The sequence below is a fragment of the Cebus imitator genome, unplaced genomic scaffold (assembly GCF_001604975.1).
Source record: "Cebus imitator isolate Cc_AM_T3 unplaced genomic scaffold, Cebus_imitator-1.0 Scaffold397, whole genome shotgun sequence".
In the NCBI taxonomy this organism is placed as follows: Eukaryota; Metazoa; Chordata; class Mammalia; order Primates; family Cebidae; genus Cebus; species Cebus imitator.
Genome location: NW_016107712.1, coordinates 9952 through 23788, shown reverse-complemented (window position 1 = coordinate 23788; position 13837 = coordinate 9952). Strand labels below are relative to the sequence as shown.

At 36.9% G+C, this 13837-nt stretch overlaps 1 protein-coding gene across 1 annotated transcript in view; it reads right to left on the bottom strand.

Annotated features, from left to right (window-relative positions):
- The window catches only part of CENPE (centromere protein E), an 83313-nt gene extending 70805 nt beyond the window's left edge, over positions 1–12508 (bottom strand). The window contains exons 1-11 of the mRNA XM_037731411.1: positions 12380–12508; positions 10871–10962; positions 10295–10384; positions 10052–10170; positions 9263–9382; positions 8388–8469; positions 8153–8220; positions 8008–8073; positions 4371–4422; positions 1522–1609; positions 1080–1209 (exon numbers count right to left, since the gene is read on the bottom strand). Coding sequence (XP_037587339.1) covers positions 1080–1209; positions 1522–1609; positions 4371–4422; positions 8008–8073; positions 8153–8220; positions 8388–8469; positions 9263–9382; positions 10052–10170; positions 10295–10384; positions 10871–10962; positions 12380–12435 — 963 coding nt within the window. The 5' untranslated portion in view covers positions 12436–12508. The remainder of the gene's footprint in view (positions 1–1079; positions 1210–1521; positions 1610–4370; positions 4423–8007; positions 8074–8152; positions 8221–8387; positions 8470–9262; positions 9383–10051; positions 10171–10294; positions 10385–10870; positions 10963–12379) is intronic.
- Positions 12509–13837: the final 1329 nt, after the last annotated feature.

Sequence of the window (13837 nt, the reverse complement as noted above, 5' to 3'; positions counted from 1 at the left end):
AACATCAGCTTATTGGAATCCAATTTACCCCTCAAGGTCCAGTGCTAACACTTCCTCTACTCTGAAGTTTTGCTTCTAGCCAAAAATGTCTCTTCTTCTTTTAAACTCTATACTAGTTACCAGTTAACTACTAATCAAAGGCAATTATGTTGCAAGACAAGTGTTAATTGCCTTGTCACAGAATTCATTAATTCTGTTAAGCCAGGAACTCTAGTTTCTCTTTGCACCTCTGACAGTACCTTGATCTGGTACTCAACAGCTATTTAAAGCAATGTTTCTCAGAGTATAAGTACCATAAGTAACTTTAGGTGGTACATGACGGTGACCATTAGATAACACTGAATCCTTCATTGAGAAAGCTACCCCTATTGACGTTTCTCATTTTTCCTTTCCTTTTTTTTTTTTTTTTTTAAGACGGAGTTTTGCTCTTATTGCCCAAGGGTGGAGTGCAAAGGCGAGATCTCGGCTCACCACAACCTCTACCTCCCAGGTTCAAGCAATTCTCCTCCTGCCTCAGCCTCCTGAGTAGCTGGAATTACAGGCATGTGCCACCATGCCCAGCTAATTTTGTATTTTTAGTAGAGATGGGGTTTCTCCCTGTTGATCAGGCTGGTTCTTTTCCTTTTTAAAACACAAAATGTAGGCCTTAGGCTCAGAGCGAATGAAGGCAATAGTTAACTACCAGGAGTTTCAGAATTATTTTGTTATACAGACAGACACACAATTTTTTTGTTACCTTCTATTTGTGGCAAGTAACAATAGTTTGTCATTGATAGGACTGATATTAAAGTTTCCTTTTACAATAAATTAAGTACAAAAAGTGAGTAATTTTTAAAAAATTTCAAGTCAATTTCAATAAAATATTGTTGGATGTGGCAAAAATGGTGAAGGTAAGATACAAACAACTGAAGTGTGGAAAAATTAAATTAAGAAATGCTATTTAGTAGACAACAGGTATGCTAATTGATTACAACAGGTAGGCTAATCAATTTAAAAAGCTACGACAATTTTAGTAGGTAATTTTTTCTTCTTCAAGTTGATCTTCTCCCATATTAAGTTGAGGTAAAAATCAAACTCACCTGGAGAGTAGTAAGGGTTTCATCGAAAGATACTGGAGTAATTGTGCAGATAATACGTGTCTTTGCATTTCCTCCCAAGGAATTCTGGAGAATTCGTGTTAACTTGCTATCTCGATAATTTATGAAACCACTTAGTAAGGAATAAGTTTATGGGAGAAAAAGATTGAAAATGTTTATATAACAAAGTAGTTGGTTTTTAATGCAAAACAAATCAGCCACAGTTTCAAAAATTAGTTCTTTACAGATTTTATGAGGCATATTAAAACTACTAAATAAAGCATATTTAAAATAGAAAGTAAATTCAGTAGACTATAGCCATATGTATAAGCTTTTGAATATATGGAAGAAATCAGTACATTTTAGTGTCAATGAAATCTTGCAATTTTCAACCTAATGAAAAATATAAAAATTAGTAGGTAAGTGCACAACAGGATAAACTTACCCAACCTGTCCATCACTAAGTTTCTTGATCACTTGTCCCAAAATAAATAAGCTTCGATTTATATTACAGCCTTCCTTAAGCCGCACACCTGAATTAAACAAATATGAAAACTAAACTTGTCTCCTTTTCTAGATGATAAATTTATTTATCACTCAGTTAATGAGAGAAATTAGAGGGCAGATGCCAAAGTCTATGCTCTGGATTAGACCTGAGCCCATCTTTAATATCAGTGGTAGAGGGAGCTCTCTCCCAATTCGCCCCACCTATTCAAATGAATCAGAAAGGTTATCACCTGAGAAAAATAGAAAGAAAAAAACGAGGGAAGAATGCTGTTTTCTAAAAGAGCTTCTCTAGCTCTTCAGTTCAAATCAATTTTTTTAAATGTCTAAATATAGGCAACTATGGAATTACAACCATATTAGCCTCTAATTTCTTATTTTTAAATTGTTAATATGCTCACATGGTTCAAAAAGTTTTTAAAAAAGTATACTTTGAAAAAGCTCCCTTCCACTTTTATCCCCATTTAACCAGTTCCTGTACCTCTACCAGGAAATCATTAGTTTGTTTATTCTTTAGAGATTTTTAAACATACAAGTTCATATATAGTTATTTCCTTCCTTCCTTATTGATATCAGTAGTAACAGACCATACATACTATTTTGCACTTTGCTTTTTTTCACTTGGCAACATATCATGGAAAAATTTCCATATCCGTAAACACTGATCTTTTTCATTCTTTTTTAAAGTATAAAATCCCATTTTGTGGCTGCATCGGACTTCATTCACCCACCTCATACCCTGTTGAAGGACATGTATGTTTTCAATCTACTGCCCATACAAAAAAATACTGCAAAAAAAAAAAGCCTTTGAACAGCTGTTATTTCACATGTGCCTTAGATATAAGCTTATTTATCATTAAGTTAATCAGAGAAATTAGAGGGCAGATGCTAAAGTCTATGCTCTGGATTAGACCTGAGCCCATTTTTAATATTAGTACCAGCGGTAGAAGGAGCTGTCTCCCTATTTGTCCCACCTATTCAAATGAACAGTTTAGTTAGCTTTGCTGTAACATTACCACCGAACCAACCAGCTAAAACAAGCATTTATTTTTTGTTCACAGGTCTGAGGATGGGCTGGTTTGGTGGATGTAGGCAAGGCTCAGTTGAGTGGCCCTACATTAGGCTGCAGAATGAGCTCAAGTCTGTTGCACAAACTTCTCATTTTCCTTGGATCAGCAGCTCTTCTAATGACAAGAGTGCAGGTGCAAGCGAAACCATTTAAGCATTATGAACTATTCATTATATCCTTTGCACAGATTTTTGCTGGTTTCTTTTAAGCTTTTCTTTTAAGGCATCTAGACTTTGTATCAGTTAGTTACACAAGGGTTTTCCCACTGTAAGTTGACTTACAATAATTTTTACATTGAAATTTTTGAGCCACTTATAATGCACTTCTTGGTGTATGATATATGGATCCAACTTAATTTTTTTTCCAAATGGCTATCAATTAATGAATAATGCCTGTATGAACAGCACAAATCTGAAGGACCACCTTTATTGTATTCCAAGTTCTGTATTTGGGACTCTTGCTGGATTTTCTATTCTATTCTACCAGGCTGACAATTCACACAGTTTTAATTACTATGGCATTATAATATGTTTCACAATCTTATAGGGCTAAATTCCACTTTCTGCTCTCTTTTTGGAATTTACCTGGTTACTCTTGTCTGTTTTTATGTTTCCATACATATTTTAAAATCATCTTACCTACTTTAAACATGAAAATGTACTCTTGGTATTTTTTATAGGATTGTGTTAAATCTAGAAATAAACACATAGAGGGCTGACATCCTTGTGAGTTTGAATCTTCCCCATCTAAGTATGCTTCTCCATTTTTTCAAGTATTTGATGTGTCCTTCAAGTCTGATTTAAAGTTTTCTTAGGCCAGGTGTGGTGGCTCATGCTTGTAATCCTAGCACTTTGGGAGGCCAACGTGGGCAGATCACCAGAGGCCAAAAATTCATGGCCAGCCTGGCCAACATGGTGAAACTCCATCTCTACTAAAAATACAAAAATTAGCTGGGTGGGGTGGTACATTCCTATAATCCCAGCTACTTGGGAAGCTGAGGCATGAGAATTGCTTGAACCCAGGACGTGGAGGTTGCCTGAGAGACAGAGTGAGAGCCTGCCTCAAAAAAAAAAAAAAAAATATTTTCTTTACATTAGTCTTGTACAATCTTGGTGGAGTTTCTTTGTTGAGTTTCTTCCTAGGTATTACATCTTTTAAGTTATTATGAATGGAATCTTTGTGTCTATTAAATATTTTAGCTGGCTTTTGTTTATTAATATTTTAACTGGTTATTAATAGCTGTATATTAATTTTATACCCCATTATCTTTCTTAATTTCCTTACTTTGAAAGTTTAAACAGTTTTTATGGAACTCTCATGGGTTTTCCTGCTATACGGTTCTATCAATTGTATAATTTTAATTTTTAAACTGATGCTATAGTAAAAAATTAACCAGATACAGATGCTGATTTCTATGTTAAAGACTTTTATTAGAAAATAATCATTAATAAATAATACTGATTTGTTATTAACAATGAATATTATTACTTTATCCTTTTCTAAAAATGCCTGGTAGTACTTTTTAATCCTGTAAAATAGGAATACATTAAGATTAACATATTTCACCTAATGTAGATGATGAGTTGATGGGTGCGGCAAACCACCATACCACGTGTATACCTATGTAACAAACCTGCACATTCTGTACATGTACCCCAGAACTTAAAGTATAATAATAATAAAAAGACTAACACATTTCATATTTCATGACTTTTCATTACCTTCAGCTCCTGTTTGAGCAGCTCTTTCACTGCCTGCAAGATCAACCAAATTCTGTAAGATAGATAAAAATAAATATTTAGGGCAGATAATTTGCAATAAGAAAACTTGAACTGAAAGAACATTTTTTAATACACGGTATATCTGAATATTCTATCTGTATACATGTCTCCATGCTACTGTTTAGGCATTACCTTTCTTCTCTGAGTCAAACTGCTCTTATCTGTTCTTTTCTTTGTATCTTCCATAACGCTGCCAGTATAGGTTCTGTTTCCCACACAAAGTCCAAAAATTTAGTATGGCAAATATAATTCTTTATAAGCTGTCACTTGCATTGCTCCAACTTTATATCTATTCATCCCTTATTATTACCTCTAGCTGAACTATCCACTATTCCCCAAACACCCCATGTACTTCTACACCTCCAAGCACCAGCTTTTTGCTGTTTCCTTTATTCAGTTAGTTCTAATGTTCTAGTCTGTCCTTATTCTTTATTTAAGAGCCAGGCACAAAGATTACCTGCTCAATGTAGGTTTGCCTACTTTATCCTTCCTCCCCTCTGGATCTCCGATGAACTGCTCCTTGAACTGCATTACCAGAACCTTTTACAAACATAACTTAAAGATACAACTTAAATTTATAGCACTGATTTTGTTGGGCTAGTCATCTATGCTAGCTGTACTATGCTGTAGCAATACCATGACTTTACTGTAGCATCTTTAAGAGCTGGACCTCTCTTTCATTTCACACATATTATTGAAAAGAAGTGACTACTTATCATGCTCCAGGCAGTGTATTAGGTGCTAGGGCTACAAATAAATAAAGTCTCTGCTCTTATGGAGCTTACAATCTACATAGAGGAGGCTGGTGAGAAGAGATAAAAAGACAAGAAACATGTTGTGATAAGTGTAACAGAGACTACCTAAAAATAGAGCTGGAATAGGGACTAGCAGGTTCACTGGATTGGATGGCAGTGGAAGGCTTGTCATTAAGCTGAGATCTAAATGACAAGAGAAGAGGAAGCTGGTCCCAAACAGATCAAGGGAAACAGCAGCCCAGACAAAAAGAATAGCCAAAAACACTGTCACAAAGCAGAACGTGCTCAGTGTGTTCAAAAAAATAGAAAAGGCAGTGTGACACAATTGGTGAAGTGAAGACAGTAAAAGACAGAATAAGAGCAGCAGACAGGGGCCAGATAACATAGGACTTTTAAAGTAAGATCAAGAACTCTGAAATGTCTAAATTAAATGAGAAGCCATTGCAGGGCTTTACACAAGGGAGTAATACAGCCCTGCATACAGCCCTGCAATGGCTCCCACAATGGATCCACTATGACTACTGGGTGGAGGATGGATTGGGAAGGGGCAAAAGCAACAGTAGGCAGCCCCATCAGGCGGCTGGGGCAGGAATCAGTGACAGATAATACCAGCTTGGGTTAGGGAGATGATAGGGGAGATTGTTTATAAAGTAAGCAGTGGAGAGATTTCTTTTTTTTTTTTTTTTTAATCTCAGAGCCCAACACCATGCTCAGAATACCATAAAGGTTTAGTAAACATTGTGAGTAAATTAAAAGAAAGTCAAAGCTTTAAGTTATTTCTCTCTGTGGAGGTTTCTGAGACTAGGCAGGTAAATATGTATTACTGGTTTAAGGAGTCTAATTTTTCTTGCACAGTGTCCACTACAGATGACATAGATACATAATAAAAAGGCAAAGTGTTAATGAAGGCAGCATGAGTGAAGGTTAAAGATGAGAATAAACATTCATATTCAAAGATATTCAGAGGCCCAATCTATGAGGGAGGAGTTCATGTGGAGCAGAAGGAAATAAAGTTAGATTGGTTAAGAGTGGCCAAATCTTGTCCCAGGAAGTGATACTACAAATGCAGTGGTTAGTATATTAGAAATCCATATGATGACTTCAAGACACAAAGACAAGAGTCATGGAGACCAGGTTCCAGGAGACTGATGTAGTCATTTAAGAGAGATGAGAAAGTAAATGAGTGTAACACCCAGGGGAATGTTCAAAGGTAGGATCAATAGGAAATGGGACAACTGGACAGAGAAAGGCAGAAAAAGTTGAGTCAAAATTGACTTGGGTGTCCAGCTTAGGCAGCTAGAATAATGCCGATTTTACTGGAAATAAGGAGTATTCACTATGGTCAGAAGAAAATAGTTTGGTTTTAGACATATTAATGTTTCAGATAATGATGGGACACAGTTATAACCATCTTTAGGAAGACATGAATTAAAATTCAGAGGCTAGATAAATATTTGGCAGTCATCAACATGAAAATGATGATAGGATGTTTGAGAGTAAGAACTTAAGAAAGGCCACAGGATACCTCCAAATTTTTTATTTTTATTTTTTTAGGAGGGTAAGGAAAAAGCTGCCAGGGTAGAAAACAGGGACGTAGAGTTAAGAGAACCTGGATATTATCATCTCACCAAGGCCAAGAGATAATCAGAGAAGAGCCACTTCTAAAGAGCCAGAGATGACTCGTTAGGGCAGACTTCTTTCCAAGAAGATTCTTAGAGTAAGTGGGTAGGCTGGAAGTTTGGAACAGATGGACCATGGATAAGCAGAGCATCAAGAAACATGAGGAAAATCATCAAGTAGATCACTGAATATTCCAAGAGTATTAAAACTCAATTATTAAATTAAAATTATATGAAATATCACAGTCTTGGGTGAGAAAACAAAACAGGTTAGGTTTTGGTTTTTTATTGTTAAAACAAGATTAAGATCTACTACAGTAAGTTATACCATTTTATAGAAAAATGGCTAAGGTGAAATTTGGATCGAATATTAATTAATAATCTAATTTTATAAAATCTAAAAATGAATAAACATATAGATTGCTTGTTTCCCTGAAGTTTTCTAATCAAATAATTTTAAATCATATCCCACATCAAGCTAAAGAATTTAGGCCCTAAAGATGTGGAATAAACCAATATGGTAAATGACAGAAAAGGAGCAAGAAAGAGACAGTAATAATTTAGTGTGGCAAAAAGGAAGTGGGAGGTTTACTTATGTGGAATATAGGAATGTTGCATAATGCTTATATTCACTTATTTAATAAATATTAGATATAAAATAAGTACAATGTGTTGGGGCTACAAGGATGAATGCAGTATCACTCCTCAATGGATTTACAGTCTAAAATACTACATTTATAATACAAAATATATTTTCTTATTTTACTTAGGTAAAACTAAAATAATGTGATTACTTTTTAACCATCCCACCTAGATTTCTGTTCATCACATAAGTCTAAGTTATATTGGCTGAGATTTTTTTTAAAAAACCCTCAAATTCCAAGATGACTTAAATTGTTAAATGTATAATAGAAAAAATCCTATTTCATTAGTGGTTAGAAAAAAACATCAATTCCTATAGCCCTGACACTTAAATTTAGATAGCAGCCATGATATAACAGGAAGAAGAACCTTCGAATTTGTCGTACAACATTTCAGCTAGGAATTTGGTGATACTTAGTCTTGTCAGACTAAGCAGACCATTTGTAGATCTCCTTTCACATTTAGTTCAGTTAACAGTTCTTATTAAACCAAACATCCAGCAGCTACATTAAATTTTGTTTTGGCCCATACAGTACATTATTGTGGTTCACTAATACTCACCAAATGGGATACCTTAACAGATCCATCACAATTAGAAGGTTCACCCTTTTCTCTACTTTCCAAAATCTAGATAGAAAAGGTAAGTTGTAGAAAAATTAGTGCGTTCTTACTTGGAAAGATCTAATAGAAAGAGAGAATTACCTACCATCCTAAAGATGGTATGAGAACGACTGCTTCTTTGATTCATTTTTGTTTCTCCATAATGTCTGTTCTCTGTAAAAATGAGTTACATTTCAGCTGCATATATATTAAAATCCAAAAAAAACAATAATTTTTATTTTAACTTAAAAAAGTTGTGATTTGAAGCCTAAATACACTTGATTGAAAAGATAGTTTCTTTTAAAACAAGTGTTTTAAAGAAATACAGTATAAAGTCTTACTTTCTCCCTTTGTAATCCATTTCAAAACCATTTCTGATGTATACACAACTTCTTCTGTGAGATCAGCAACATACACATTCCTCTGAAACAAGTTTAATTATGGAAAGATTAGAGAAATAGAAGTCACAAGTTTGCTTTTCAAAAGAGGGTACAAACTATTATAGAATTCATTTGTGAAAGTTAAAAGTGGAAAATGGGCCGGGCGCGGTGGCTCACGCCTGTAATCCCAGCACTTTGGGAGGCCGAGGCGGGTGGATCACGAGGTCAAGAGATCGAGACCATCCTGGTCAACATGGTGAAACCCCGTCACTACTAAAAATACAAAAATTAGCTGGGCATGGTGGCGTGTGCCTGTAATCCCAGCTACTCAGGAGGCTGAGGCAGGAGAATTGCCTGAACCCAGGAGGCGGAGGTTGCGGTGAGCCGAGATTGCGCCATTGCACTCCAGCCTGGGTAACAAGAGCGAAACTCCGTCTCAAAAAAAAAAAAAAAAAAAAAAAAAAAAAAAAAAAAAAAAAAAAAAAAAAAAAAAAAAAAAAAAAAAAAAACAGTGGAAAATGGAACCATAATTCTGTAGTAATATAACTAGTAATTCTATGAATACCCACAATGTATTTCATATATCAAAGCACACCAAATTGTAACCTGATACTCCCATCTTGCTATTTTTACACTTAAACTAAAATATTAGAGCTATATTTTAAAACTATACATATTGTTTAAAAGATGAATCTCTACAAATACTTCAAAAAACCCCCCACATACTATAGAAATAGGAGACACTTTAAAAACTATAGAAATTAAAGGTAGACATTCAAGAACAATAATCCCAATAAGTAAGCCAATTTTAAAGCCCCCTTAAGTCTGCTACTCACATTGACATCTTCTCGAATAATTAAAGGCTTCATTTTGTTAGTGCCGCAGAGTAAATCTGTAATGGTTTCATTGTATATTTCCATGTAAGATACACGTAAGAGAAATTCCCTATCAGGAAACTAGGAGAAAAAAGTTATGTAAAAACACAGGAAGCAACCAATTGTGAAAAGCTAATACTAAATGCTCACCTGCTTAAAGAGGTTAAAAAAAAAAAGTCTGTAAAATAAACTAAGAAAACCCTTGGTTCTAATGTTGACAAAATAATAAACACAAAAATATAAAATAATTAAAAGTACCATAAAGCTAGGAGAACACCAACTCTCTAGGCTCAAAATAAAACCCCATCAAAAGATGTTCTTATTTTAATAAAAATGTTAATTTAAAACCAACTCTTAACTAATTAGGTTGCCTATTCTGGCTTTCTGCTTCCCTTCTGTTTTTTTTAACCTATATCTACTTTTTACTGTTCCTTTATAATCACTGATAGTTAAATGGTTAGGTGGAGCTAACCATTCTGATAAAATTTTCTTGTTCCTTAATGCCTACTTTTTGTTGAGAGTATTACTGTTGCAGAATTCAAGGGAAAGAATACAAGAACTTGAAGCTTTATAAAGTAAGTTGTGGGGATAAAAGTGAATCTATGCTATGCCCTTCTTCTTTCTCCATCGATAATCAAACAATAACTATAAATCTACTTCCTTTCATCTTTACAAGATAAATAAACTGACTGGTACCCAGTTATTACTACTTTGACCTGTATGTACTAAAAATCCAGTTAAGTTACTTACCTTCTTAATTTTTTGGAAAATATCATGAATCGCCCTGGGTATAACTCCCAAATGATCTTCTGAACCCATCATAGTATACGTTTTTCCTGAAGCAGTCTGCCCATAGGCAAATATGGTACCTGCAAAAACCAAAACACACATATGCAAAGATTAAAAACAAATCTATAATGAGTAAAACAATGCATACTTATTGAACAGATAACCAACACCAAAGTGTTTCTCCAGCATCGAGTGAATACAAACCATTGTAGCCTTGTATGGCAGAATCGATGATTGGTGCTGCTATTTCTTCATACACATTTTTGGTAGTTTCATTACTATGAAAGACACGATCTAAACAACAACAACAACAACAACACAGAAGTTAAACCAAATGAATCAACTGTGTTTTCATTCCGAATTAGCAGTTATTCCCAAAAGTAAAATCGTCAGAATGTAGAATGATCAAATATAAGACACAGTATTTTAATTTTTTGGTTCTCTGAAAATATCCTTCCCTAAGGCAAAATGAGTTCATCTTGAAACACAAAAATTACGCTATAAGTCAACTTTTCTATTTCTTTCAAGAGGCATAGTGTTTGCACATGGGGGTCTGGAATCTATCTAGATGCAAATTAGACAACTGTGATTATAACTTTTAAATACTAATTGGTTATCTCACTTAAATACATGGTGGATAAACAACTTTGTTTCCAGTGAAGCAGTTTATAGAAGGTTTAGTCTAATCTATAGTGAGAAACCTGATATTATTGACAAGCCTTTTGTACTTTTAATAGCAAAAGGATAACAAGCTAACTTTTGATGCTATTATAAGCTTACCAAAATTGAAGGATTTACTTCCATCAACTTGATAAATGGCATTATTGTCAGTTTTCCAGTAAATCTGGGCAGTTTCTCCAAGTGATTCTTCTCTAAAATAATAAAAACACTGCATTTTAACCAGTCATAGAAGTCATGTCATAGGAGGGATAATTTAAAAGATTTCATCTTCTAAAGAATATTTTGAAAGATAGTAATATGAAAATGACAGAAAGTCCATCTTTGAGGATTCAACACTCTCAAATGGAGCTTCAGTGGCCTGCCTTCTCATGTGTTTTCTTGTGAAGGCTTTCATTCTCACCGTCTCCCCGAGTACTGGTAAATGAATGGATCGATTCAAAATGCAACTCTGATTATGTCTGTCTTGCTTAAAATTCTTAAAACCTTTTGGAAACTTATGAAATCCTCAGCTTGGTACACGAGTCCTAGATCATTTCATTTCTCTCTTCATTTTCCTCTGAATTCCTAGATGCATCCTAAGCTCCACCTGAAGGTCTTCCCTAAATGACAGATGTAACCTCTGTGTGCCTGGAATAGTGACTTTCCTTTCCATAAAGTAACACAGCCATTATTTCACTCATGAAAACCGTCAAGACTTTGCTGACACCAGTTCACCCCACGGAAGCGGTCATCTCTCTGATGGGCTAATGACTCCTCTAGCAAACACTCTCCACCTGCCCATGATAACACTTGTCACAAGGTATCCTAATGGTTTCTTTATGCAGCGGTTGAAGGCATTAGATAATGAGTTCCTCAAAACATAGGAAATTCCTGATCTTGGTATTTGCATTTATTAATCCCCATGTTAAAGAAAAATTTCTCACACATGCAAATTGTTAGCATTTTGGGTCGAGGGCCAGAAGCTAGCGAAGCAAACCGACTTCATTTACTCCTTTTCCTGCTTTTTCTCCACAGCGTTTATTACTTACATGTCACCATTTAACATCCTACATTTTAAACTTTATTTTCTGCCTCGCCCCATTAGAATGGAAGATCCACTGGGCAATGACGGGAGTGTCTGTGTAGTACAGGACAAAGTACTAAAAAACAATATTGATAAATATTTGTAGAATGAAGTCTTGAGTGACGACTGAACGCAATGTGACAGACCGACTAGTCCTCGTCCTCAGGGAGTCTGGAGACAGCAGTTACATGTAAAATGACTAAGTGTGACGAGGGCCAGGAAGGCACAGTCCCTACGACTTCTCCAGGGTGGGGAATGGGGCAGGGAGGAGCAGATGAGGCGAGGCAGAGCAGCGCAGAGGGGAAGGTCGTTAAGGTCAAGGAGACTGAGTTAAATTTAAGTGCACGTCGCAGCGGGGAAGTATCTTCTAGATCTCTGATCCTCCCCTGTCACTTTAAAGACGTAGAAATCATGGCCAGAAGCCGAGTTACTAGACAGCAGAGCCGGGAAGCAGCGGCTCCTAAAAACGCCGCAGGCTTCGCCTCTACGGCTCAAGGCGGCACTGCAGGCCCAGTGGGCACTGGGCTGTGGTGTGGCCCCCTTACCTGCTGTTCAGCGGCCGCACTCGCACGCAGACGGCCACAGCTCCTTCCTCCGCCATCCTGTCAAGCTGAAGAGGTCCCAAGAAAATGGCCAAGACCCTCCGCGGCCAGCGATTCAGGGCTCACGGGCCGCCCCGCCTTTAAATTTAAAATTTCCCAAACGCCGCATCTGATTGAGCCGTGGCCTCATGACGTCATGGGCCGTTCCACCTGCGGGGCGGCGCGGGGGACGCGAGGCGGGCGGCGCGACCACCGCTAAACAGGAGAAGGGGATTTAAAGGGCCCGTTGAGAGCCGGAGGAGGAAGTGGCTTGGAGGGGCTCCTGGGAATGGGTGGAGAGCGGTGGTCCTCGAATACCAGAATACATCTGTCAAAAGCTAGCGAACGTCATCCTCCGCCCCATTCTTAAAGCGTTTGCAACCTGTAGATGAAACTAGGTAGAGACACATGTATTTTTCGCTACCAAAACAGAATTGCAGTCCTTTAAGGAAACTGCACCAACAGTTTAAAATAAACTTCAAACATCAAGAGTTGAAACTCACTGTCCAGTCCAGAAACGTGACAAGCCTGTTGTGCGCCTTAGAAAATCTGCTTAGGCCTTTCTTTCTTTTTTCTTTCTCGCTCTCTTTCTTTCTTTCTCCTTCTCTCTCTCTGTCTCTTTCTCTCCCTCCCTCCCTCTCTCTCTCTCTTTCTTTTCTTTCTCTTTCTTCCTTTCTCTCTTTCTCTCTCTCTTTCTTTCTCTTTCTCTTTCTTTCTTTTCTGCAACTCCTTTCCATTAGCTGTGGCTTCCTAATACGTTGAATTAGGGAAAAGAATTACTGAGGACTCTGAGGACTGAAAAACTTATTGAGTAATGGGTCGATACTTTTTTTTTTTTTTTTTTGAAGGCGGAGTCTCTGTTGCCCAGGCTGGAGGGTAGTCTTGTTATCTGGGCTCACTGCAACCTTTACCTCCTGCTTTCAATCGATTCTCCTGCCTCAACCTCCGGGGATTACAGGTGCCCACCACCACTCTCAGCTAATTTTTGTATTTTTAGTACAGACGGGGCTTTGCCATGTTGTCCAGGCTGATCTCAAACTCTTGACCTCAGGTGATCTGCCTGCTTTGGCTCCCAAAGTGCTGGGATTACAGTTGTGAGCCACCGCTCCTGGCCTGGGTTGTTACTTTTATTAACTGAAAGGGAAAGCTATTCTAAATACGGTATTTTTTTTTCCCCTGCAAAATAATTCTTACTTTCCCTTTGTGTCTCTCTCTCTATATTTTTTCATTTTTAAATAGAGATGGGGTCTTGCTCTGTCACCTAGGCTAGAGTGCAGTGGCCTGAACACAGCTCACTGCAGGCTCAACTCCTGGGCTCAGCCCAGGAGGGGTTCCTGCCTTAGCCTCCTGAATAGCTTGGACTAAGGCACATCATCAGCTCAGATAATTTTTAAATTTTTTTTGTAGAGATCCAGTGGGGGA